Source organism: Prinia subflava, chromosome 4 (genome assembly GCF_021018805.1).
Source record: "Prinia subflava isolate CZ2003 ecotype Zambia chromosome 4, Cam_Psub_1.2, whole genome shotgun sequence".
Lineage (NCBI taxonomy): Eukaryota > Metazoa > Chordata > Aves > Passeriformes > Cisticolidae > Prinia > Prinia subflava.
Genome location: NC_086250.1, coordinates 31103651 through 31126439, shown reverse-complemented (window position 1 = coordinate 31126439; position 22789 = coordinate 31103651). Strand labels below are relative to the sequence as shown.

Here is a 22789-nt window from a genome sequence, read left to right as displayed (position 1 = left end):
TTTTTACCTCTGCAGCAAGACCTTGTATTTCCCACAGAGCTAAACAGGAAGTAGTTCTCAGAGATAAAATTACATCTGTAAATACAAACTTTAAGTGAAACAATATACCTTATCTCATTTTCTTCTTGATAGTCATGACACTGTGTAGTTTCATCACTTTCTGGTCTGGATTTGGGATGTATTTTCTAGGAAGAAAATGCACTAAATATAAATATTCTAAAGCTTTCTTTAGTAACTAAACAATTGTATGTTTAAATTTGCTTCAGATGTTCAATATCAAAGTCATCTTATAATATATAGGCCAAATCCTGCCCTCTAACATACATCTAGTACTGACATAAATTTTACTATAGAAGTTTTTGTATTGTAGGTAAGGGCATAGGGGCCAAAAGCAAAGAGATTCCTTTCTCAATATGCAATAGGAGAAAAGGAAAATTGGGTGATTCATACAATTTTGTTTCCAATTAGAGAGCAATCATGCTGATAAGACAGGATTTGCACTTCGATGGTGGCATTCAAGAATTTGACACACAGATTTACATCTTCAAGTCACAGTTAAGTGAAGATCAGAAGAGGTATCTCTTGTTTTCAAATACAGAATGGTTCTGTTATTCCCACCTCCCCACAGCTAAGAAATGTAGCATCACTATGTAAACAACTATATGTAGTATCTATCTCTTACCTTCCAGTATATGGCTCCCAAAATAAAGCCAATAAGGAGAGACAGCAATGATGTCAGTGCTATGCTGATCCCTTGCAGGCTGGAGCTGCTAATGAAGCCAAGTTCTTCTTCTGTAATTAAAGATACTCTCATTAGTGAAGACAGATTTATAGCAGAAAACTGTCTTCAGGGCAACACTATTAGCAAGAGCACTTTCACGCACCACCTACATAACGGCATCTTAAACAGCAGAACAGATACTTCAAAGTGCAATGTACATGAGATGCACTTCATACAAAATCTTACAGGAAAATTTTGACCACAAGGATGCTCCACCCACTTCTGAAACAACAGTGTTGAAAAGTACCAACACCAATTCTCTTTCTGCCATTTGTAGAGAATTATCTCTTTCTCAAAGTTTTGGATTTCTTTATTTTTGAAGGTCTTACTCTGAAACACAAAGCAATTATTTGGAAAAGAATATATGTCAATTGGTGTGTTTGCACTAGTTCCATCAGACAGCTCCCACTGACTGCTGGCACTTTGCCTTGCCACTAATCAATGACCAACGTGAGGGCTCTCAAGGGAGGTTAATTTAACAGAACAAGCCTGATCATTTCTAAAGCTTCCTGGAAAGGTACTGCTGACTTCAGCAAGATCAAACCCTTGTACCTTGAGGTTTAACTGTGTGTTATTTGGTTATAACCATTTCTTGATAGCTTTTAATATTTTGTACAGAAGAGCACCAATCCTATTCTTTCATGTACACTAACAATTCCATTCCCCTCACTGGGAGCTGCGTGCATGATGAAACTAAAATTTGGCCCTTCAGTTATTTTGTCAAGAGCAGGATGTGGACAGTCCTAAGGAGTCACCTGGGGACCCTCCTGAAATGCAAAGTGAACCTCAGCAGACTGGTATTTTAGACATTGTCCACCCAGTTTTGGTTCATTTCAAATTGGGTGTCTGCAGCTCAAAGGGTGGGTGTATTGACAGATTACATGAAAAGAACTAAACTAAAAGCACTGGAAAAGTGTAGGTGATTGGATACATAGAAATGAAAATGAACTGACAGCACTCAAAATGTGTGACTCATGCAAACAGCAAATGTCTAAACACATACAGTATGATATTCTGGGTCAAACAACATGTGTTTAGTACATGATTTAACAGCCTCTAAGAAAATACTTTAGTTTAGAAAGGAGTGTTCTTATAATTAAATAGCAATTAATTTTCAACTCTCAGATTTTCTTGTTGACATTTTTCAGGTTTTAGACAAATATTCTTTTTATTTCTGAAATTCAGCTGTGTTTTCTAGGCTCAATGTAGACTGAAATAAAAAGACAACATAAAGTCTTGTATCTATATATATTCATATACTACATATATCTCTGTGTCTCAAACACTGTTTACAAAGTCTAGGTTCTGACTGTAGGGGCTTCAGTTTCACTTATACCTGGTAGATTCAGCACACTAAACAGAAATACCAGTCAAGCAGAACCAAAGCTAGCTTACCGTGAAAGAAATCTGTCTACAGAAAAGAAAGATAACAGACAAAGTTCTACAGAGCTGAGCATCAGCTGAAAAAGGGAGGCTATTGACTAATCTGCCCCTGTCTGCTCAGACGTTAAAGCCAAAAGCAGACATTAATTGAGGAGACACAACTTTTCTAACTTTCTGTCCCAGGTTAGGCACAGAGGATGTTTGCTTGCAGAACTGATCTTCAAGAAAACTGGGCAAACTGAAGTGTGTGGAGCCAGCCTGAACAACTCCAAAAATGCTCTCCTGTTGTTGCTTATCTGAACTGTACTCTCAGAAGAAAATTCCGATATGGCTCTTGTGCTCTAGGCAAGTAAAAAGCAATCCTTATTTGCCTAATGCCATTCCTCTTAGTGAGCGACTGCTGAGTTTTACAACTAAATTATGTAAATAATATGGGGATGGCCATGTTTTCTGGGTTCTACCCTGCAAACTTCAGAAAAAAAATTAAAAAGTGAAATAAAAATCAAAGGAAAGACTCTTCAGGTCATGTACAGCATACTGTGTTTGATAACATGTTATGGTAGAGTGTATAACCTCAGAAACTCTCAGCCTATCTTCAGTGCTGGGCAGCATGTTATGGCAAGCATGCTGTTTTTTACATGAACTTCTAGAGAAATGTTCTGTATGCAGGGTAATCAGTGATAATTTTGTACCTTTGTTTTTAACAGTATTTGTCACAAACAATGTAATTTAAGACAACAGAAGAGACCCTTTTATAATGAGGTATCTAAAACTGGAAAAATTTGATTTCTGAAAAGTTATCTCCAATGCAGATGATTTCTTCATCATCTTTGGAAAACTGAAAGGAATTTATAATTAGCTTTCCATGTGGGGACATGCAAATCCAGGGAACCAGCCCAAATAAAGTCCCATTGTGACTCTCTCCTTAGCCTATCTTTTAAAAATGACAACAGATTTTTTTTTCCAAAACCTGGCAGTGTATGAATTAATTTGAAAGTTAAGTAGCCCATAACTACCTTAAAAAGCAAGCAACAACAGAATATTTAATTTAACTTTCAAGTCCAGGAAAAATTCTCTTGAAAGATCTGAGGAGAATAAAATGAGTCATGGCAGGTTTCTTCATGTGCCTTTTATTAAAATTTAAAATTTAAACTTAAAATATTTAAAATATTAAAATTTTAAACGGAACAGACTGATGAATTTTCAGTCTGAACAACCTCCCAGGGCCTAATGTCTTAATGAAGGAAAGGGAGAGAAGGAAAGAAAACTGGCTACCACAGGGACCTTTTCCTCTGTTAGAGCTCTACACAGAAAGATTCTGACTCTCATCAGTTGTAAAGGCAGAGCAGGAGAAGGAATAGCAGGAACCAGGTGTGCCAATAACTTTATGAACTCTTTGGGCAATGCCAGAGGAACTGCTGACTCTATCCAGCAGAGTGAAAAAGAGGAGTGGATGCAGGCCAGCATCTCTCAGAGCTCCCACTCCGCATCTTGTGGGAGATGCCCTAAGGAAGTGAGGTCATTTGCTGGTGATTTACATATAGTCTTCAGGGACATCAGGATGTTAAGCTGTAAACAATATATATTTACATTAAAAGCCACTCAGCTACTCAATTAAGTTATTGAGCTGCTTCCTACCTTGAGCCACGTGTGTTTATGATTGAGAGCACTGGCCTTTTTTTTTTTTTTTTTTTTTTTTTGCCATATATGTCTCAAAGGAATTTTCAGTTTACCTCTGCTCTGTTCCAACACAATTACCACAAGATCTTATCTGCAAAAATGCAGAGCAGCTCTCACCTGTTCATTAGGGTTTTTCATTAACTATTATGTTGGAACAAAGGCACAGAAGGCAGCATCAATTGCATTAAGCCATAGGTGAACATCTTCAGATTATTGTGCAATTACTGAATTAAACTATGGTATTTTTTCTTAATTAAAAAAGTAGACCTTCTTCCTAGAAACAGTTACAGAGATCTCTGTGTTTACATGTCTTTTGAGCCACTCAGTACTAATAATAGGGCTAAATTATTGTGAGGAAATTACAGACAAAAATGGAAGGAGACAACACTGAACTCTCCATGAAATTATAAAGAACATCATGGCATCCAGCTGAAGGAGAAGTTTTAGTTACAGATAGTAAGTTCAAGATTTGATCAGAACAGTATGAAATTCATCTGATGGGTTCAGCCTCTGAAAGAAGAGATTAGGGCTCAAGACCTCTTAGCCTGACACTTCTTTACATAGGAACCATCTCATCTACATTCTCTAGACCAAGTGTGGTATAATCATCCAGAGAAATATGAGCAAGACAGGAACTTAAACAGCTAATTGGAACTTCAGTGGACTACAGTCAGGTAACACAAAGAGGGGGAAAAAACCCAGCCTAAATAAATTTGGGATGGTGGTGGTGGTCTTTTGAGAATGCTATGGGGGAAAAAATGAAGTGGGAACATGTTACAAGTCTACATTCAATATTATAAGGATGAAAAAACATTATTGCTATTCAAAAACCAATTAGAATAGCACAATTGTTATAGTTTCCATTTATCTGGGCTAAGACATTTTGTGTATATTTGGTTGAGGTTCTACTTTATTATTGTAGTTTAATTTTATTGTTGTGTAAGAACAATGGAGTCATGAAATATGACTCAACAAAAGTAGCAAAAATAAAAATCCATAACTCAGCTAATTTATATACAATTTCTATGATAAATATTTCACATGTTATTTTATTAGATGATGCACTTCAGGCTTGTCTAAGTTGAATTGGGGCAGTTCAAGTCATCTGACTATGCAGACTTTATTAATAGATTAGAAATAAATTAATCTGGAGGGGTTCTTTTTCAAACACAATGTTTCTAAATGCTCTAGAAACTATTAAACTGAAAAATAACTCAATTTAAAACTATTTAAAATTAATGTGTTAATTTAAAAAAAAAATACTGTGGTTTGTGTCTGAAGATGCTTTTTTTCAGGTTTTCCCTCTTCTAAATGTTTTCCTTTTTGAAATTTGAATCTAGTGATGCTTTTTTGAGAACAGTAATGAAGCCAGGGGAATGCTATGCTGGGGAGTCTTTGCAGGGGAAGTACTAGGGTTTATTCACTGTTGTTCCTTCCAAGAAGGTAAGGATTAGCTTAAACCAAAATTTCCTCAGCAATAAAGTCAAGACAAAACTAAGATTGGCACTGAAGGCCATTTCAGGGAATAAAACAGTGATGTCAATAAAGATTCCACAGCTCGCTCCCAGCAAAAAAACACCAAATGAGTAACTACAGTGGAACCAGTCAGCATCCAAATTAATGTAATTTAATCAGATTATGAGTTCAAACTGTACCCAGACCCAGCCAGACATGCAGTCCTCATGTCATTTCTACATAAGGCTGTTAACTGATATCCAATTTTCCAATAAATTGCTTAAGAGAAAGATAATCAGTTAAAACACACCTGTACAGCATATGGTAGCCAATCAATTTACTGCATTATTTTAATTAGGCTTTTTTCCTGCTTGATTATCAGTTCTGATTATAGAACAAGATTAATAATCCTGCTTCTGCAGTCTCCTCCACAGTACAGACACAGGTGCCACACTCCACTGCACTGCCCAGCACCCTCCTGTTACTGTACTGGGTCAAACTCCTTTCATCTGAACTGCTCCTGTAATCTGTCTTTTGGCTTCTTGATTCATCCCCATTGCTTCAGGCTGTGGCTGAATATTTTTCCTCTAGAAATGACAGCAAAAATTATCACAGGTTCAGACCTGAGAGAGAGACAGGTATGCATTCTTTAACCCCTTCCTAGTGCCTCAGAGTTGGTCCTGGGCTCATTAGGTTATTTGCAGACAGCTCTGTGACCTCCTGGGGAAGAATCTACAGCAGTGAGTCTTCTCTTTTCCAAAGACTCAGGCTGGCAGCCAGGAGTGGAGGGGTTTTTATAATTCCTTCTACTCTGAGGGTTCTGGGCTATGATGACTTAAGACCTACTCTTAATTAGAAAGCAATCAAGAAGGGCTTAAAATCTGATAGCAGCTGTGAGCCAACTACGAGGTAGCATGCATGGTGCTAAAAGGCCAGAGAGTAACTAGATTAACTAACTAGGGTAACTAACACTCCAAAGTGAAGGAGTACGAGAAAAAACTCAGGCCTAGTAGCAACTGTGTCCCCATCAGGAGCTACCGTTGTGCCCACTACGTCAGGCTGCCCCTCTGCACATGTTTCCTTAAGCACAGGGAGTAGCAGCCACAAACTTCATCATCACACATTCAGGTAACATAGATGTTTGTGAAGTGGAAGGGGGAAATTGCAAAGAGAGCTAGATACACATTGTCATCTTGACATGTCTGGGAAACAGAAACAAGGAAACAACAAGGTTAAACTTTGATCACTCTTTCAGGAACCCCTAAGGAAAATCCCCTCTTGTTCACGTGGGAAACTGCAGATAGTGTCCACCTTGTTGTTCATGATGTCACTAAAAGCCCCTGAAACCTCACACTCTTTCCTTCCACTTCAGATGTCTATACCCTTTCTGACCTGGTGATAGGTAATGTTGAGGCTCTTACAGCAACCATTCTGGAGTCCTATCAAGGAGCTGTCATGTAACACAGTGACCAAGACAGATAAGAAAGATGAATATGACTATGCCAGAGAGAAGATTACAGCCTGCCAGAAGGGTAGTGACTTTGTCATTGACCCCAAGCGAAAGCATGCTGACTGTGGAGATGGCCCTACTGCAACTACAGCAAAGAAACATGGGGCTTGTCCTCAGGGCTGGTGTAAAACTTGGGATTGACAGTACTCCCAAAATGCAATGTACAGGTATCCCCTTTGCTCACGTGAGTATCCTTGTCTGATTTAGCATAGCTATTCTGTTAACTTGGAGCAACCTCCTTTTCTGAGAGTTAAAATGAGGTGTCTGGCCAAATTTGCTGAGGCCATATGACTAGTGAGACCTCATGACAGCCAAAACTAAGAGGCTTGCCCTCTCCAAGTTGTAGAGAGCTGTCACATAATTGCAGCTTGATAGCATCTCTACATTTTGATAAGTTCATTGCATTTCAGTATGACAGCTGAGAAACACATGGTACACCATCAGGAACATGTAACTTCCCATTAATTTGCACAATTAATGACATTATTTTTCCTCTGAGCTCTCACAACCAGCTACCAGAACAAAATGGAGACATATATTCAATCACTTGTACTTACTGTTACTGCTAGTGCTACTGCCAATGCTGTCATTCCTAAGAGAGCTGGCAGCAACAGGAGGAAACAAAAATGTTTTTGTGACAGCGACTCTGGAATCTAAATAGAAAACAAATGTGTCAGAATTATGAAACTTAAAATACAGTTTCTTCTACATAGGATGATGGGCTACAGGACTACTCTGATGTGGCTATAGGGCTGTTACTGGCTGTAGGACTGTTCATAAAGTGGATTAAGCCAAAAAAGGCAGTTTTATTAAGAGGTAGAAGTGTCTACATGCTGAGCTGCTGCTGAATAGCTAATCTGGAAAAGCAGTTGTCATTTGTCACCAGAGAGAGTAAAAGAAAAGGTAATACAAACCCTCCATTTACTGAAAGGATAAGAAAGAGCTGCAAGAGCTTGACCTGAGCTTGTTAAAATTTTTCAATGAAGTAAACTGTTCAGGAAACTGTGCCCTGTTCAGGAAAAGTGGGATGAAATTGAAAGTGACTTGTGGCTGCTGCCATTTAATGTTTGTCTTCCTCTCCTTTCAGTTGTGCAATCTTAGGCTCTTTTACAGCCTCATAAAACTAAACAGAGCATTAAGAGAAGATAAGAAGAATAACGTAAAAAGGAAAATTCAGGATATATTTTGGATGAATGGAAACAGAGCAACATAATGCAAGGTTATTTTGATTATACTGAGAAATTATGTATGTAGGAGTGATGGCACTAGAACTTGACCTCAAACAGAAACACAACCACCAGTGTCAGTAGTTAATTTGTAGTAAAAAGGTGACATGGAGGCCTGGTATCAGATCCTTAACATCTCTGAAATCCAAAAAAAATCACACATTCATATCTGCCTAGATTCTGCTCCCCAACAGGAGACCCCTCTTACCGTTCTCTGGTGTTCCTACTGTTGAAGGCAGAATGCAGTCATTCTTATCCCATCTGTCTGCAGACTCTTTATAGACCTCAATGGTACTATTAAAATGCCTAAAAAAATCCTCAGGAATGAAATGACCTTCTTCATAAAGGTGACCATTTTCTTTTACAAAATCCTAGAGTAAAATATAGAATTCAGTTTGAAAGAAGGTCAAGGGAAAAGCTCATTTCAACACCTCAACAAATGATAAAAATACCTGAAGAAGATACAAAATAGTTTAAATTTTTAACCTGCAGACAATCAGATTAGTTGTATACAATCTTCATAAAACATACAAGCCTTCTGATCTGAGGATTTCAAATTAGCTCTGCAAATAGGAATGAATTATTAATACAGTGTTGCAAAATTGCTAAGGAATGAAAGACAGTCTATCTTATATGGAAAACCAAGAGACTTTTTAAAATTCTCCTCATTAAAAAAAAAACCCTCCTTGATTTCACATAACTTTGCCAAGTTACACATGAGTTTTAATCTGAACACATGAACATGACAATCATTGGTATTGTCTTTAAGAGAATGGGGAACAGAACACAATAGCTGGGATACACCACTGCTCAGAGACAGGCTGAGATCCCTGATAACATACCTAAAAATATGAGAGACTATAAACAAGGAAGCCCAGACACTCTGAAGTCTAACAGACAAGTTTGTTATGCCAGACTAAACAACATGATTGAGACCCATGTTGATGATTGACTGTTTTCTTCTTTTTTTTTTACATCAGCAAGTCAAATTTGACCTGGGGTTACTCTGTACTCCCAAGAAGGAGGACAGTGGTAAGAACACGGTCTAAGTATGTCCTACAGAAAACCTCCTGGTTTTGGCTCCAAAGTTATTTTATGGTTGATTCTGAAAGTACTAGACTTAAGATCATTATTCTCTAAGGATATCAATAGCTAGTTGTTTTGCTGAATTACAGGATATTTACTTTTCCATTCTACAAAATAAAATTCCTCTTCCTCAACCAATCAACCAGCTGAGTGCTTTGAATCATTAGGACAAAAATAGAAAATAAAAAAAGAAACCTATACACTGAAGATTGGAGATAATTCAGTTCGAAATGGAAAAATAGGGAATATCTAAATACTCACAGCAATGCAATGCAAATACATGGCAAGCTTACAAGATTATCACACTCTAAGGGCACCTGTGTGTTTTAGTTCATTTGATTCATTCTGGGTGTTGAAAAGGTGCGATTACCATGACTGAGGACTTAGCTGATAAAAATAACTGTAAACAGAAGATAAAATACATGCTTCAAAGAACAGGGTGGATTTCACCTGTTTTATTCAGTGGGACAAAACCTTCAATCGCTGAACTTATTTTTAATTACTGATAGTCTGGTCAGATCTGGATAATGGACTAGAAAATTAATTTCTTCCCCCCTGCCCTGTCTGCACAGAGAATCACTCGTCTCTTGAGCGAGAATCCTTCCAGCTGCTGTTAGAATCCAGAAACACATGGAAATGGACCAATATCCTCTGGTCTTTGCTGTGCCTTTTTTTTTAAAAAAAGTGAACTAAACCATGAAGAAGCTTTCAGAGCTTCACATACAGTGATACATACTAAATGTATATTAATAACTTTAACCACATCATCTTTAAATTTACATTAAATCATTAGCAAAATATATAATTTAAGCTGGATACACAAGGAAGATTTCTGCTAGTTTCAAAATGACCAGAATTAATTAATTATCTTAAAGATTGCTGCATTTCTGACTTTAAATAGCTGCATACAAGTCATTGTATATACTGTAAGTCCTTGTAAGCCATTTTTATTTGAAACAGGAGATAACAATTAGTGAATGTTAGCACAATGTACTCAGTGCATTTCTAAACAAGGTAGGATTTCAGATGCACAGGAATAGAAATGAAAACAAATCTAATAAAGCCTTGGATATTTCTAAACCATTACTGAATATTGTGCAATAGAAAGTAAAAAAGGAATATCCAGTACAAAAGCTGAAACTCTGTATAAGATTACCTTGTTTTTATCAAAAGCAAGGCATGCCATAAGATCATTAATTATCCTTGTGAGATTATTGATGATTAAATAGTTGCTTAAAACATCCGACATATCTGGAATGTCAGAAAATTTCTGGAGAAGATTATGTAGACTCCTTGAAAATTCAGGCACCATCAAATGTAACCAACAGTGATTAGGCTGTCAGGGGATAAAAAGAGAAACAAATGTAAATTAAATATCAGACATTTGTAGAAACTGGTTAAACATCTCAATGTGCAAAAGTAAATTAGACTGTTCTTTCCAATTTAAACTCTCTCAAAATTATAAATTACAATTCTTCTTCTTTACTGTGGCCAATTTTCTCTTTAGTCATTTGGCAATATTTCTGTTCTCACTGGTACTGACATATTTATGGTTGTCTGTTAAATGCTTCATTAAATTATCAATGAATGCCAAGTATCAGCGTGTTGAGCATTTGAGCCTTGGAACATGTTACTATGAACCCTAGTCCACGCTTTCATTAACCTATTTATTTTCTTTTCAATTCCTACTGCCTTAACAATTCTTTAAATATCAGTTTTCATTTATTGTTGTTGCGTTATATGACTCAGTTAACCCCAAAGATCCTGGATTTGAATTTCTTATTAGAAGGGTTTCCATAAAATTTTTGCATGAAATCCCTGTGTGTTTTTATCCACCTTTGAACTAGTTAGCTGACTTAATTCCTTCTCTTCAGCTTTTTCACTAAATGCCATTACTGAGAACAGTTCCTAGATCTAAAAGCCTTTCTTCTTCCTGAGTCTTGGATAACAAAAGTGTTCTGCACAGCCTGTCACTGTACACTAACACCTATGCAATTAGTTTGCAGACAAAGTTTGTACAGCTGTTCACATGACTGAAACCTGGTAATTCATCTTGCTGTCTTAGAGGAAGTCATTAACTTCTTCTACTCAGATATACATTACAGTAGTTAAATAGAGAAAAAAGTCACCCAGCCCAGGAAAATCCCTAACTGAGTATGATCAGCAAAAATACAGGTAATGCATTAGTCAGAACTTCAATTTGTACTTGTAAATACCTTCCCAATAAAAGCTAAATTTTTAATGGTAAATGTTATGAGAATTTATTCCATATATGACATTATTTTTCCACTATTGAAAATGTTTGATTAAAGCCTTCCAGATACAAAGATCTTGGCTCAACAGACCCTAAGTACTCTCAGTATCACTAAACCAGTTTCCAATTGCTGCCCAGTGGACAGGCACACACTGAATTCACCTTCTGCAACACACAACAAATGTTTGGTAATGTACACACTTCCAGGCTTAATCTCATTTTACTCAATTTCTTCAATAAGCCTGCATAGAGATTCTTTATTAAAAATAAATAAATCCACAGGTGTTATTCTGCTTTGATGTGTAAATGTTTCTGGCAACAAAAAATACACTTCACATTTTTGAAGACTAATCAGACTATTAGGCTTCCAGGCTTAGGGAGCCAAATGCAAATACATTGTTCAGCTCCACCTGAATTTCCACTTCTGTGTACAACTCTCTCACAAAATGATAACCCATGGCAAGTCAGTGATATAACCTTTTTCAATTATCTCAACAATGACTTAAAAAAGAAAGAAACAGAAAGCAGAATGGATAGCATTTGGCTTGAGTCTGCTTTCCCTGTTGTCCCCTTCGAGGACAAGGTGAGTGGGAGACAGAAGAAAATAAATCAGAGAAAGCTTGTTGAAACATATTCTATTCAAGCAGTGTATGCTGTGCCATGTCCCACCACCCCCACGAGACAGGCAACGCATTTTCTTTCCTCTGCTTTGGAGCAGGAACTCTGACACAGAACTACTGTGCTTCCCTGAACTGGAAACCTCAGAAATCTTTTCCTTTGAGGTTTTGTGGGTGAGCATTCTCCTCAGGCAGGGACCAGCATAAGCTTGCTGCTTCTCCTAGTGAGCATTTGGCAATTCTAGCAGGGAGTCTATTTTGTTGCTCCCGTGGTTTAGCATGCGTGTGGGAGTCTCCTCTAACTGAACTGTTCTGACCTACAAAGCTGTATTTCACAAAAGCTCTAAGTTCTCTTTTCGGAAATGTCAAGCTGTGCAATCACTTGCTACGTCAATACCTACCAAACACAGGGATAAAACTGCTCTAATTGAAAAATATGACATTATTTGTAAGGAGAAATGGAGGTTTAACTCTGATATTTTGTGTAAACTTTAACCAAGATTTACATTTTAGGGCAATTGCAAACATGATTTCCCTTGTACTTCTCGGTAGCTCTCATTTGGCTTTTAGTTTCTACGTCTTTGTAAAAGTTTGAATGTTATCTCTTCTTCTGAATTCAGCCCTTTGCTGTCATCTCTGCCTTTTAACCTTCAGGTTCAACTACACAGTTCACTCTCTACAAGACTACTTTTAAAGCCACTCAGTTGCCTTTAGCTAGTGCATAATGCAACAACCCTTCTGTTTAATGGATGGCTCAGTCTGTTCCTGTTACATGCACTACACTGGCTTCCCATCTGCTTTGCATTCACCCTGCCTTCCTACCTTTAGTCATCTACATTTGGGATGTGCTACCTTGGGTACACTTCCCACTTTATGCACACACTGGAGACTGAAATCTACTGAAAAAAAAATTGCAGAGCACCATTTCAATCCCTTCGGAGTTGAGCAAAGGGCATTTACTTTAGGCAAAGTCATGGGTTTCCCAGCTTGCACAAACCAAAGCAGAGCCTACTTATTCAGCAAGCCTTGCTGTGGTTTGCATAACACAACCTGAAATTCCCAGAGAGGAATTTGGCAAAATGGGATCTGAATACTGCTGAATATCTCCTCCTGTGAAGGTAAGTGGCCAAGAGCTGCACCTTGCCATTACCATGGCTGAAAGTAGTGTGTGCAAAGGGAATATGGAAATCTCAGCTTTGAACTTCTCCTCTTCCTTTTTAATTCTTGTTGTAAATGTAAACTGGATCTAAACTTCTGGATATGATGCATCAAGAAGACATAGCACTGAAAAGAATGGAAAAGAAACTGCATACTGGCAGTCAAAACTGAACCATGGAGAGAGGCAAGAGTGAGAACAACAAGGACTCATTGCTCAAGCAGGTTCCCTGGCCCTCTGCATCTGCCAACACCCCCAGGAGTGCAGTGGAGCCTCAATCCAGCCCAACAGCTAATGGGATGGAAGCTGGGGAAACAGCACTCAGGCTACAGCTGTCCTCCACAGATGTGAACTCATCACATCAGACATCAAGACCAGTGAATTTCAAAAAGCCCAGCAGTCAGGGGATGGTGGCAGATAGTATTGTACCCTTTTTCTCTAAATATTTGCTATTATAAGAAATGGAATTTTTTTCTATTAGTTTTATTTATATAGGATCTAGTACCTGGCTTCCATAGCATTTGTTTTGCAGAGTTTTCCTGTCTAAAGAATCGGCTTTAAACTCAGTTTTCCAAAGTACTCTAAGTTTTAGTAAAATCTTCAAGCTTCCAGGCAAACTCTTAAAAACACTTCTAAATCTGACATAACCCTTCATATTCTTACAACTCAGGACCCTTCACTATCCTGCAGCCTCCTTTTCCTCCTTCCATCTTCTTGTTATTCAGGACTGAATAACTGTTGCTTCTGGCATAATTTTCCAATATTAGTAGGGAATATTGGTAGATTTGCCACATTGTTGTAGGGTAGGATGCACTTTTATATATGTATCACATACAAATTGGATTTTTACAGTGAAAACTTTGTACAGACACAAAAACAGCTTCTTACATCTGGCAGACAATTTTCAGCTACTGGTATATGTGGACAATGATTAATTCTTAAGACAGGCACAGTATTGTTAATTTTAACTGACAAAATCATAATTTTCTTACTTTTTTCCTTGCCCTAAAAAAATATAGCATTCAGCATAATTTGTATTTTCACCTTGTTTCCTTTTCTCTTTTTTTATTGCAATGTACACAACAACCAAGTTTTCAATACATAATTTTAAATTTTTTATATTAAATTGAGGAAAATCAAAAAATATTTAGTAGATTGAGCAATAAAACAATATGATTTTTAAATAAAAATGTTAAAAAAATTTAAAGTGTATAGATAATGCTTATTTGAAAGTACCACTATGTATTAAATATGGGATTATATAGAAAGAATAGCACAAAGCATGTTTGAAATCCTACTGGTTTGTTTAGTAACTGACACTACCATTTGCTGAACTTGGGGTTCTCTTTACTGGCCACTTAGTATTTGTTGTGCTCTAAAGGCACTTCCACTGGATGAAACAGGAAGGACTTCTACAGTATGTTCCAAAGTACCACAGAGAACCTATTTCTTTAAGAAAGCAATATTTTTCAATCAACACAATGAAATAATACTGATGAAATGATAACACAAAGAAAACTTGACTTTTCCCAGGAAAAAAAAAAATTAAAAAATATAGTATGAAGAAACATTTTCCTAGAATTCCTGTAATTAAAAAGGTTCTAAGGAACTTTGAAAATCTCTCTACATTTCTATTAAATAAATACTTGGGAATCATATGGAAAGCGAAATAAACATTATTTAACTGTAACTTGCTAAGACATAGGACTAAGTGCAAAATGTTACAGACATCACTGGTTCCAGTGGGCTATTTTATTTGGATTAACTTGAAGTGGTTGTACATACCAGACTATCCATCTTTGGGACATATTTAAGCGTTATCAGATAATCATTTGGGAGATTTCCAACCTACAATAAACAGACATCAAAAATGTTATTACTTACTACACAAAGTAAGACTTTATTTCCACTACTGCATTCAACAAAATCTACCAAATATTCAACACAAATTTTCAGTAATTTACCAAGTGCAGGCAAAAACGGTTTCTTACATACTTTCTTTCTTGTGGAACTGCTATTGACAAGTGAACCATCTTCCCACAGCTCCGTAATATGCCCAGATCTGATCTGATCGGATCATGTCCAATGCTTCTGTTTCCCAGCAGAATCAAAGTCAACAATGGGTTGAGAAGAAGTGATCTGATGTTTTTCATTACTGCAGAAACTCCACTGCCCTTCCATCTTTTAATGCCTTTAAGTGTTTACATGACAACTTCTACTGTAGACACTAAAGGACCCAGAAGTACCTAGCCCTTTGTCCTTCAAATAATGTCCAACTTCAACATGTATCTAAACCTAAATACTTGCTTGCCTTGTGCTTAGTTATGTACCAGGTCAGAAAAACACCTGAGCACAACTTTAACTTAGGAGTTCTGCTTCTTACTAATGATGAGCAATATCATTATATCACTGCAATGCCCTGGGGCAAAGGAGAGTTTCCACACATGTAAGCTGCAGCTTTGCAGATGTGGGTAAGCATGAGGTGTGCTGCAGCAAGGAGTGGAAGAAGGGTTTCCACTGAATTATACTACACAATCTGCCACAGATAGGATCCAACACTACTGTGAGACATGGCTGAACATCTGGGCAATGTGCTGAGTTGGGTGATGAACAGTCCAACAGTCACTGCACTGCCACAAATTCAAAGTCTTTTGAAGTATTTTATTCAAAAGGTTTAGCCATAATATGATGGTTAATATTACAGTAAACTTATTTTCTATCAGTGAAAGTGTCAATTGATATTTCTTGTCCTGGTTTGAAATCCATGTAGTCAAAAGCAATATGCACAGATGTCATTCCTTTGGTGCAAAAGTATTTCTTCTTCAGGTTAAAGATCATTCTGTTATGGCTGCTTTTGATTCTGCTGCTATAGCAACCAGCACAGGGATTTCTTTTCCCCCTGAGCAGTTTTTAGGTAGTATTTTGTTTGAAAAAACATTATGTTTTATTTCTTAATTAAAATTTTCTTTCAATTAAAAATTAAACCAGTTAATTCAAAACATTATGGCTCTAGAAATGATCAAGGGTAATGCTTATACACAGCCAAACACTAGTGAAATCCAAACATTTTTAAATTTATGTGGGCTAAGCTACAATTTTTCAGGTCAATGACATCTATCTTTCTCCTACAGCTTTAGAACAGTTACTATATAAATGATCCTTAAAAATTCCCTCACATAAATCGGTTTTGTTTCTTCTTTTATTCTTCTTTTATTTTTATATCTACACATTCCCAAAGCAGAAGCAGCACTAAAATTCTCTAAATTAATTTCTATTTACCTGGAATTTTGGGGAGTTGATTCAAGATGCTATTAATACTGAAAAATATTTCAATATATTTGTTCTTTCCTTAGAGCATCAGATTTATTCTGAATCCTCATCCATTTTTTTTGTCTATTATTCCTTTCTTTAAAACATCACAGCATCATGGCATACTAATAGGTATTCCATTTTTTCCCCTAGCTTTCTTTGCGTTCCTAGAGAGGTAGGATTAGCAGCATGTCAAGCAGCATAGATAGTGAAGATGCTACTCTATGTGCAAAGTTTCCCATACTCACTCTAGAGGGATTGCACACTTAGCAATGCCAGCAAAACCACTGTTTTTAAGAAAGGTCACTGGAAGATTAAATTTGTTCCATATCAATGAACTACAAGAATTGTGATGCATTATGTATACAATCTACTTTCCTGGCATCAGAGTCTCTCAAGCACTTTTCACGCACAGTTAAAAAAATTTAAGTGCCCAAGAGCTCTTACACCTTCTCCATCAGAGCTGGAGCATACAGCTCACCCTCAGATATTTCTCTCCTTGACAGACTGTGAATCAGATAAGATATTTTTGAATTTACTACTAAAAATGAAGATCACTGGGAGGATGGTGTCAAAGACAAAATACATGCACTGCCTCAAGACGAAACTTGTTAAAGTTTTGTTGACTGAAGTCCACATGTCATACGCCGTGCTGGTAAACGATGGATCTCAGTCAAAGCGAGGGAGTTACATTTGTGTCTCACTTGGGCTTCCCAACTTACACACAGAAAAATAGTGTAAAGCTCCTGATATAAGAGTGAAGGATATGTCTATACTAGATCTGCATTTGGTACTCTCTTGCTTTGCTGAAATGTATCTTGAAATTTTGTTGAACACTAACCTCCAAGACCCTGATCCAAACCCCACCACTTGATTTTCATCTGCTGAAATGATCCTGAAAGGAATGGGTGGACTCTGCACACTCACTCTGTGCAGGCTGCCTGACTGCTGTGGCTTCCAACGATGCCAAGATGACAAGGCAGCTCTGCCCTGCCTGAGCAAAGGTGTTTGGAAAAGAACTGTTCCTTAAAACCACCTGAGTCCTGGAATAACTTTTCTATTAGTTCCTCTACTCAACTCCATGAGTTCAGTAACAAATCAGGGGGGTCACAAAACACCTGCCTGCACAACTTACCTTAGTTTAAACAGAACTAAGATTATTTATTATAGAGAATTTCAATTGATAATCTTGCAAAGGAATGTACAGAACCAAAAGCATTGAACTTCAATCAAAATATCACAAGATTTTTCTCTGTTTTAGTGGCTGTGTGTGATTGCAGATATCCCAACAGGCTGAGATAAGTTGAAGAGCAGGGCATCTAGACTTATGTCTTTAAATCCATACAAAACCAACAGTAAGGGCTATATTCCCAGTTGTAACAAAATCTCATACTGGGGAATATAAGATTACTTTTGACATAGAGAGGTCTGAATATTTAATACAGCACTGTTAACACTCCATAATCCAAACATATTTTAAAATATACTCACGGTCACATAGATGGGGAGATGAAAAAGGAAGTAAAAGTGATTTGGGTTCCATTAAACTACTCTTTCATAGCAACAGCAGACATGAGAGATGACTTGTCTGCATGCACATGCTTTGAAATGAAGGTTACTGCTCTTGAAAATTCCCTTTATTGGGATTGTTATGAAAATTATAACGAGATATATTATAAGCACAGATATAATTTTTATACACATATAAAAGATAAAGTATGTTAATAAAGTAAAAAATACCATTTTCCATTGTCAGTGTTTTCTATTCTGAAGCATATGATGGGAAAAAAACCATACTTTCCTTTCGTGTGTAATTTTTACCTTGAATTTCTCTCTATTTTTTTTCCATTTTCCTGTTATTTTCATAGAATAATAGAATGGTTTGTGTTGGAAGGGACCTTACAGATCATCTGCTTCCAACCCCCTACCATGGACAGGGATATCTTCCACTATATCAGGTTGCTCAGAGCCCCATTCATCTTGGCCCTGACAATTTTCCAGGGAAGGGCCACCCACGACTTCTCTGGAAAACCTGCTCCAGTGCCTCACCACACTCACAGTAGAGAAATTCTTGCTTATATCTAATCTAGATTTCTCTTCTTTAAGTTTAAAGCCATTCCCCCTCGTCCTAGCACTACATGCCCTTGTCAAAAGTCCCTCTCTAGCTCTTTCTCACTGCTTCCTTGGCTTTTCTTTCCCTGCCGGAGCTGCCACTGTCTGTACTTAATTTCTGCAATCTACTCTATCTCATCTGCTAATGAAGCAGTTAATAAAATCTTCATCATTTGGCTTAAGACAACATGCTAACAATTTCCGTTCACACTTTTTACATTCATAGTGGCAGCATAACAACTCTGGATCATTTTTTATAACCCCTTCACTCAGGAGAGTTAGATCCATTTAAAAATAAAAATCAAATGTGGCAGAGAGTGTAAAGTATATATTTACAGCAAAGATGCAATGAAAGCAAAGTATTTGACACCATGTCTCAAACAAGGAACTGGTCAGTAAATTCTGACTATTGTTTGGGCTTCCAACATTCAAAAGAAGAAAAATGCTTTAGAGAAGTAGTTCATGGAAGAAGAGGTATCTTAGATTTTGTTAATGGATGAAACAAAAATCTTTAGGTATATTCTGTACATACTGCACAGCTCAGTGAAAATTCTATTTCTATGTAGGTTTTGATGTTCATATTTAACAAACACATATACAACTGATTTTTAATTTTTATGCAAAATCAAATGCACAATTACAGAGATGCAGCTTTCTGCTGACTTACTGTGCTGAAAAGAACAATGGGGACAGATTTTATTGACAGGTGCTGCAATTACAGTTTCATAATAAGGAACATTTGCTCATCAAGTAATGTGCTTCCCTCCAGACATCTTCATTACAAAAGAAGAAAGAGGTCACGTGATGAGTAGTGCAAAATGAATACTCTCTAAATACTTTCATTCTCTATACGTATGAAATTATGCTCTTTTAAAGTCCTCACCGTTAAAAAACAAAAATGATTGTTCAATTGTTCTTTGCTTCTTAAGATCATTTTACTTAGGATATATTCTTCATAAGACAAAATTATATTACCTAGATGTGAATAAATTTAATCTTACAGAATATACAAATCATTTTTTATGGATACCAGTCTGGTTTTGGTCTTACATTGATTAATGCTCAGAAACCTTATGGTTATTGAATTTCTTTCTTTCCAGTTCTTTCTTCTGGTGTGAGTCTAGCATGATGCTAGTGAAAATCCAGATTAAAACCACTGAAAATAAGTTACACCACACATCTGTCCTCAATTTATTTACTCAAAACAAAGTTGATTAGGCAAATGACCCACATTTTCAGGCACTGCACAGTGTGCCTTACTTATTCTCCAACAGCTGAGGCTTAGTAGACATCTCACATCCATATTCACAGAGGGTCCTGACTGAGGCTTGTTCTCATATCCCTATAGTACAGGGATAATTAATAAAGTTAAGCAGAACACAGTCACGCTCAAGAGTTTTCTACAAGTGATGTAGAAGGTTTACAGTACTTGGAGCAAACCCAGTACCAACTAAACAAAGACTAGGTAGGGAATTGTAGCACTGTTTAGCAAGCTGTAGGTGCACTGCAGTAGAAGTGTGTGTGTGTGGGGGAAAACATACTGGAGAAAAAGCCAAATGAGGGATAGGGATTCATACTGTGAAGAATTTTAGCATGAGATAGGAAGAGGATGCAATCTGCCTGGAGTTCCTCAAGGAGCATCTTTCCTTCAGCCAGAAACAGTGTAACAGATACCATGGAAATAATGAGGAGAAGCTGAGGGCAAACTCAGCATGCGTTATGACAACACAGGCAGTGTTAATAGAACCTTTGAAGATAAACTCAAGAAGCTTGCCATTGATAGTGGAATAAAAAGGAGGAACAGCTTGAAGGAAATAAGTAGAAGAAAAAGGGTCAGAGCAGCATGTGAACAGACAGAAGAGTAAAACTATTGATGCTGAAGCTAGAAAAACATTTTTCATAGATTGGATTTTTATCCACCAATAATTTGGAAGAAGAATGTACTTGTTTGTCCAGAGAACTACAAAACCAATTTTCTCCTATTATGACAAGAAAAACAATGAGGGTTTTAAAAGTGAACTTTAAAGGGTCTGTGAAGCATCAAGAGCCAAATCAGACACTGTTGAAGACCTGAATGGCTGGGGAGAGATGGTGATGTAACTTTACAGTGAGGAGAAACGACACAGTAAAGGCTAACATGTTGAGGAAATGAAAGAGATCATACTCTGCTTCTGAGGAGGATTCACACCAAACTCAGTCTAGGCTCTACACTAAATATGTCTGATAATTTGTTATGAGACAGGAGGAAGAGAGGTGAACATCCTAAGGTAAGTGATGGGATCTGTGCACTACTGCTGAAAAAATAGTTTATTGCACACAGAGATGGGATTATACTTATGAATGTGGACAAAGAGGGTTAAAGAACATGACAGTCTGGCTGAGAATAAAGCATTTAGGAACAACTCTTATATCACTATGTCCAAATGTGACAGAGTTTGTGGATAATATCATAATAACTATGAGTAATAACTGTACACATAACACTTCTGTGAAATCCTTGAGGCTACAATTTGTTCTCAGTGTGAAGGGGGAGGGTATTCATTAAAGACCCTATGTTCCACAGGCACAGATTCTTTGGATCAGCAAATAAATAAAACTTTTACTTAAAGGCCAATATGATCTCCAGACAAAGGGAAAGGCTGTGGATGTTGTCTACCTGGATTTCAGTAAAGCCCTTGATACTGTCTCCCACAGCATTCTCCTGGAGAAGACGGCAGCTCATGCTTTGGACAAGTACACCTTTCAGGGGTAAAAATTGTCTGGCTGGTCGGGCACAGAGACTGATGGTGAGTGGTGCCAGAAGCAGGTGGAGATCAGTGTTCCCCAGGGCTCACTATTGGCGTCAGCAGCATCTTTATCTTTCTTGACAATCTGGACAAGGCGACCAAGAACACTCTCAGTCACTAAGTTGAGGGGCAGAGTTGGTCTGCTGGAACGTAGGAAGGCTCTGCATGGGGAGCTGGATCAGTCAACTAGGACCAGTTTTCTGAGGTTCAATAAAGGAAAGTGCCAGGTCCTGGAGTTATTGCCACAATAACTCTACCCTGTGCTACAGGCTAGGGCAACAGTCACTGCCTGGAGGAAAAGGACCTGAGAGTGCTGGCTGAGAGCTGGCTGAACACATGTGCCCAGGTGGCCAAGAAGGCCATTGGTATCCTGGCCTGTATCAGCAATACTGTGGCCAGCACGACCAGGGCAGCGATTGTCTCCTGGTACCTGGCACTTGTGAGGCCACAGTGCAAGTCCTTTGTCCAGTTCTGAGCCCTTCACTGCATGAGGAACAACAGAGAAGGGCAGCAACGCTGGGTGGGGGGTCTAGAGAGTGAGTCATATGAGGAGTGGCTGGGGGATTGTGTTGAATTTTGAAGATACACATCATCAGAATATCATTCCTAAATTCAACGGATATATTGTGTTTCAAAAAGTAGAAATGGTACAACATTTTTACTTCACTTTGCAAAAGTTTCAGGGTCTCCTGAACTATATTTATGTAATATAATGTTGGAATCTTTTTTATTTGTAATAAGGATATAGTTCATACAGCATAAAAAACCTGTACTTGCTACAAAGTAGTATGATCAGTCAGTATTCTCTGGAGGCTTCTCCCTTCTCATATTCACACTGTCAGCTAATGAAGTTTTGCTTAAAAATATTTTAAACCTTATTATGTATTTTTAAAATTTTGTTCTCAATGTCTAGATACCGTGTTGTAGAATTTCAAAAGAGAATGATCAACATTTAATATAATCACATTAATTTAAACAAAGAGTTCTTATACTAAATTGAGAGTACTAAACTTATTTTCACCTTATCCTTTTAATTCTCAAATGACTTTATTGAAATTATTTCTGCAAGTATTAACACAGACAAATCAGGGAGACAGACTTTCCTCAAAACATTCTCAGAACAACTCATGCAACTCAAAACAGAGAGAGTGTCTGGGCTTTGTACTTTCTGCATCTCTGTTATTTCTCCAACCCAAACTATCTTTGAACTTGTTTGGTAACTTGACCTCAATTTTGCATTTGGAGGGTGATCTGAAAGATATGGGTCTAAGTCAGGAGAATGACCATACAGCATCCTCGTGGAGGAGTGTCTGAAGAAGCTCAGTCCAATCCCACTGTACTCAAGCTTGGCAGTAGCAGAAAAACAGTGTAACCTGGACAGTGTGACTATTCAAGCTGCTTGCACATTTTTTGTAATCTCTATTTATACAATCT

General features: G+C 37.4%; 1 protein-coding gene across 1 annotated transcript in view; it reads right to left on the bottom strand.

Moving 5' to 3' along the window:
- The window catches only part of KITLG (KIT ligand), a 58862-nt gene that overhangs the window by 6830 nt on the left and 29243 nt on the right, over window positions 1-22789 (bottom strand). The window contains exons 3-8 of the mRNA XM_063396365.1: window positions 14934-14996; window positions 10278-10457; window positions 8244-8406; window positions 7367-7462; window positions 683-792; window positions 109-185 (exon numbers count right to left, since the gene is read on the bottom strand). Of these exons, the coding sequence (XP_063252435.1) occupies window positions 109-185; window positions 683-792; window positions 7367-7462; window positions 8244-8406; window positions 10278-10457; window positions 14934-14996 (689 nt within the window). The remainder of the gene's footprint in view (window positions 1-108; window positions 186-682; window positions 793-7366; window positions 7463-8243; window positions 8407-10277; window positions 10458-14933; window positions 14997-22789) is intronic.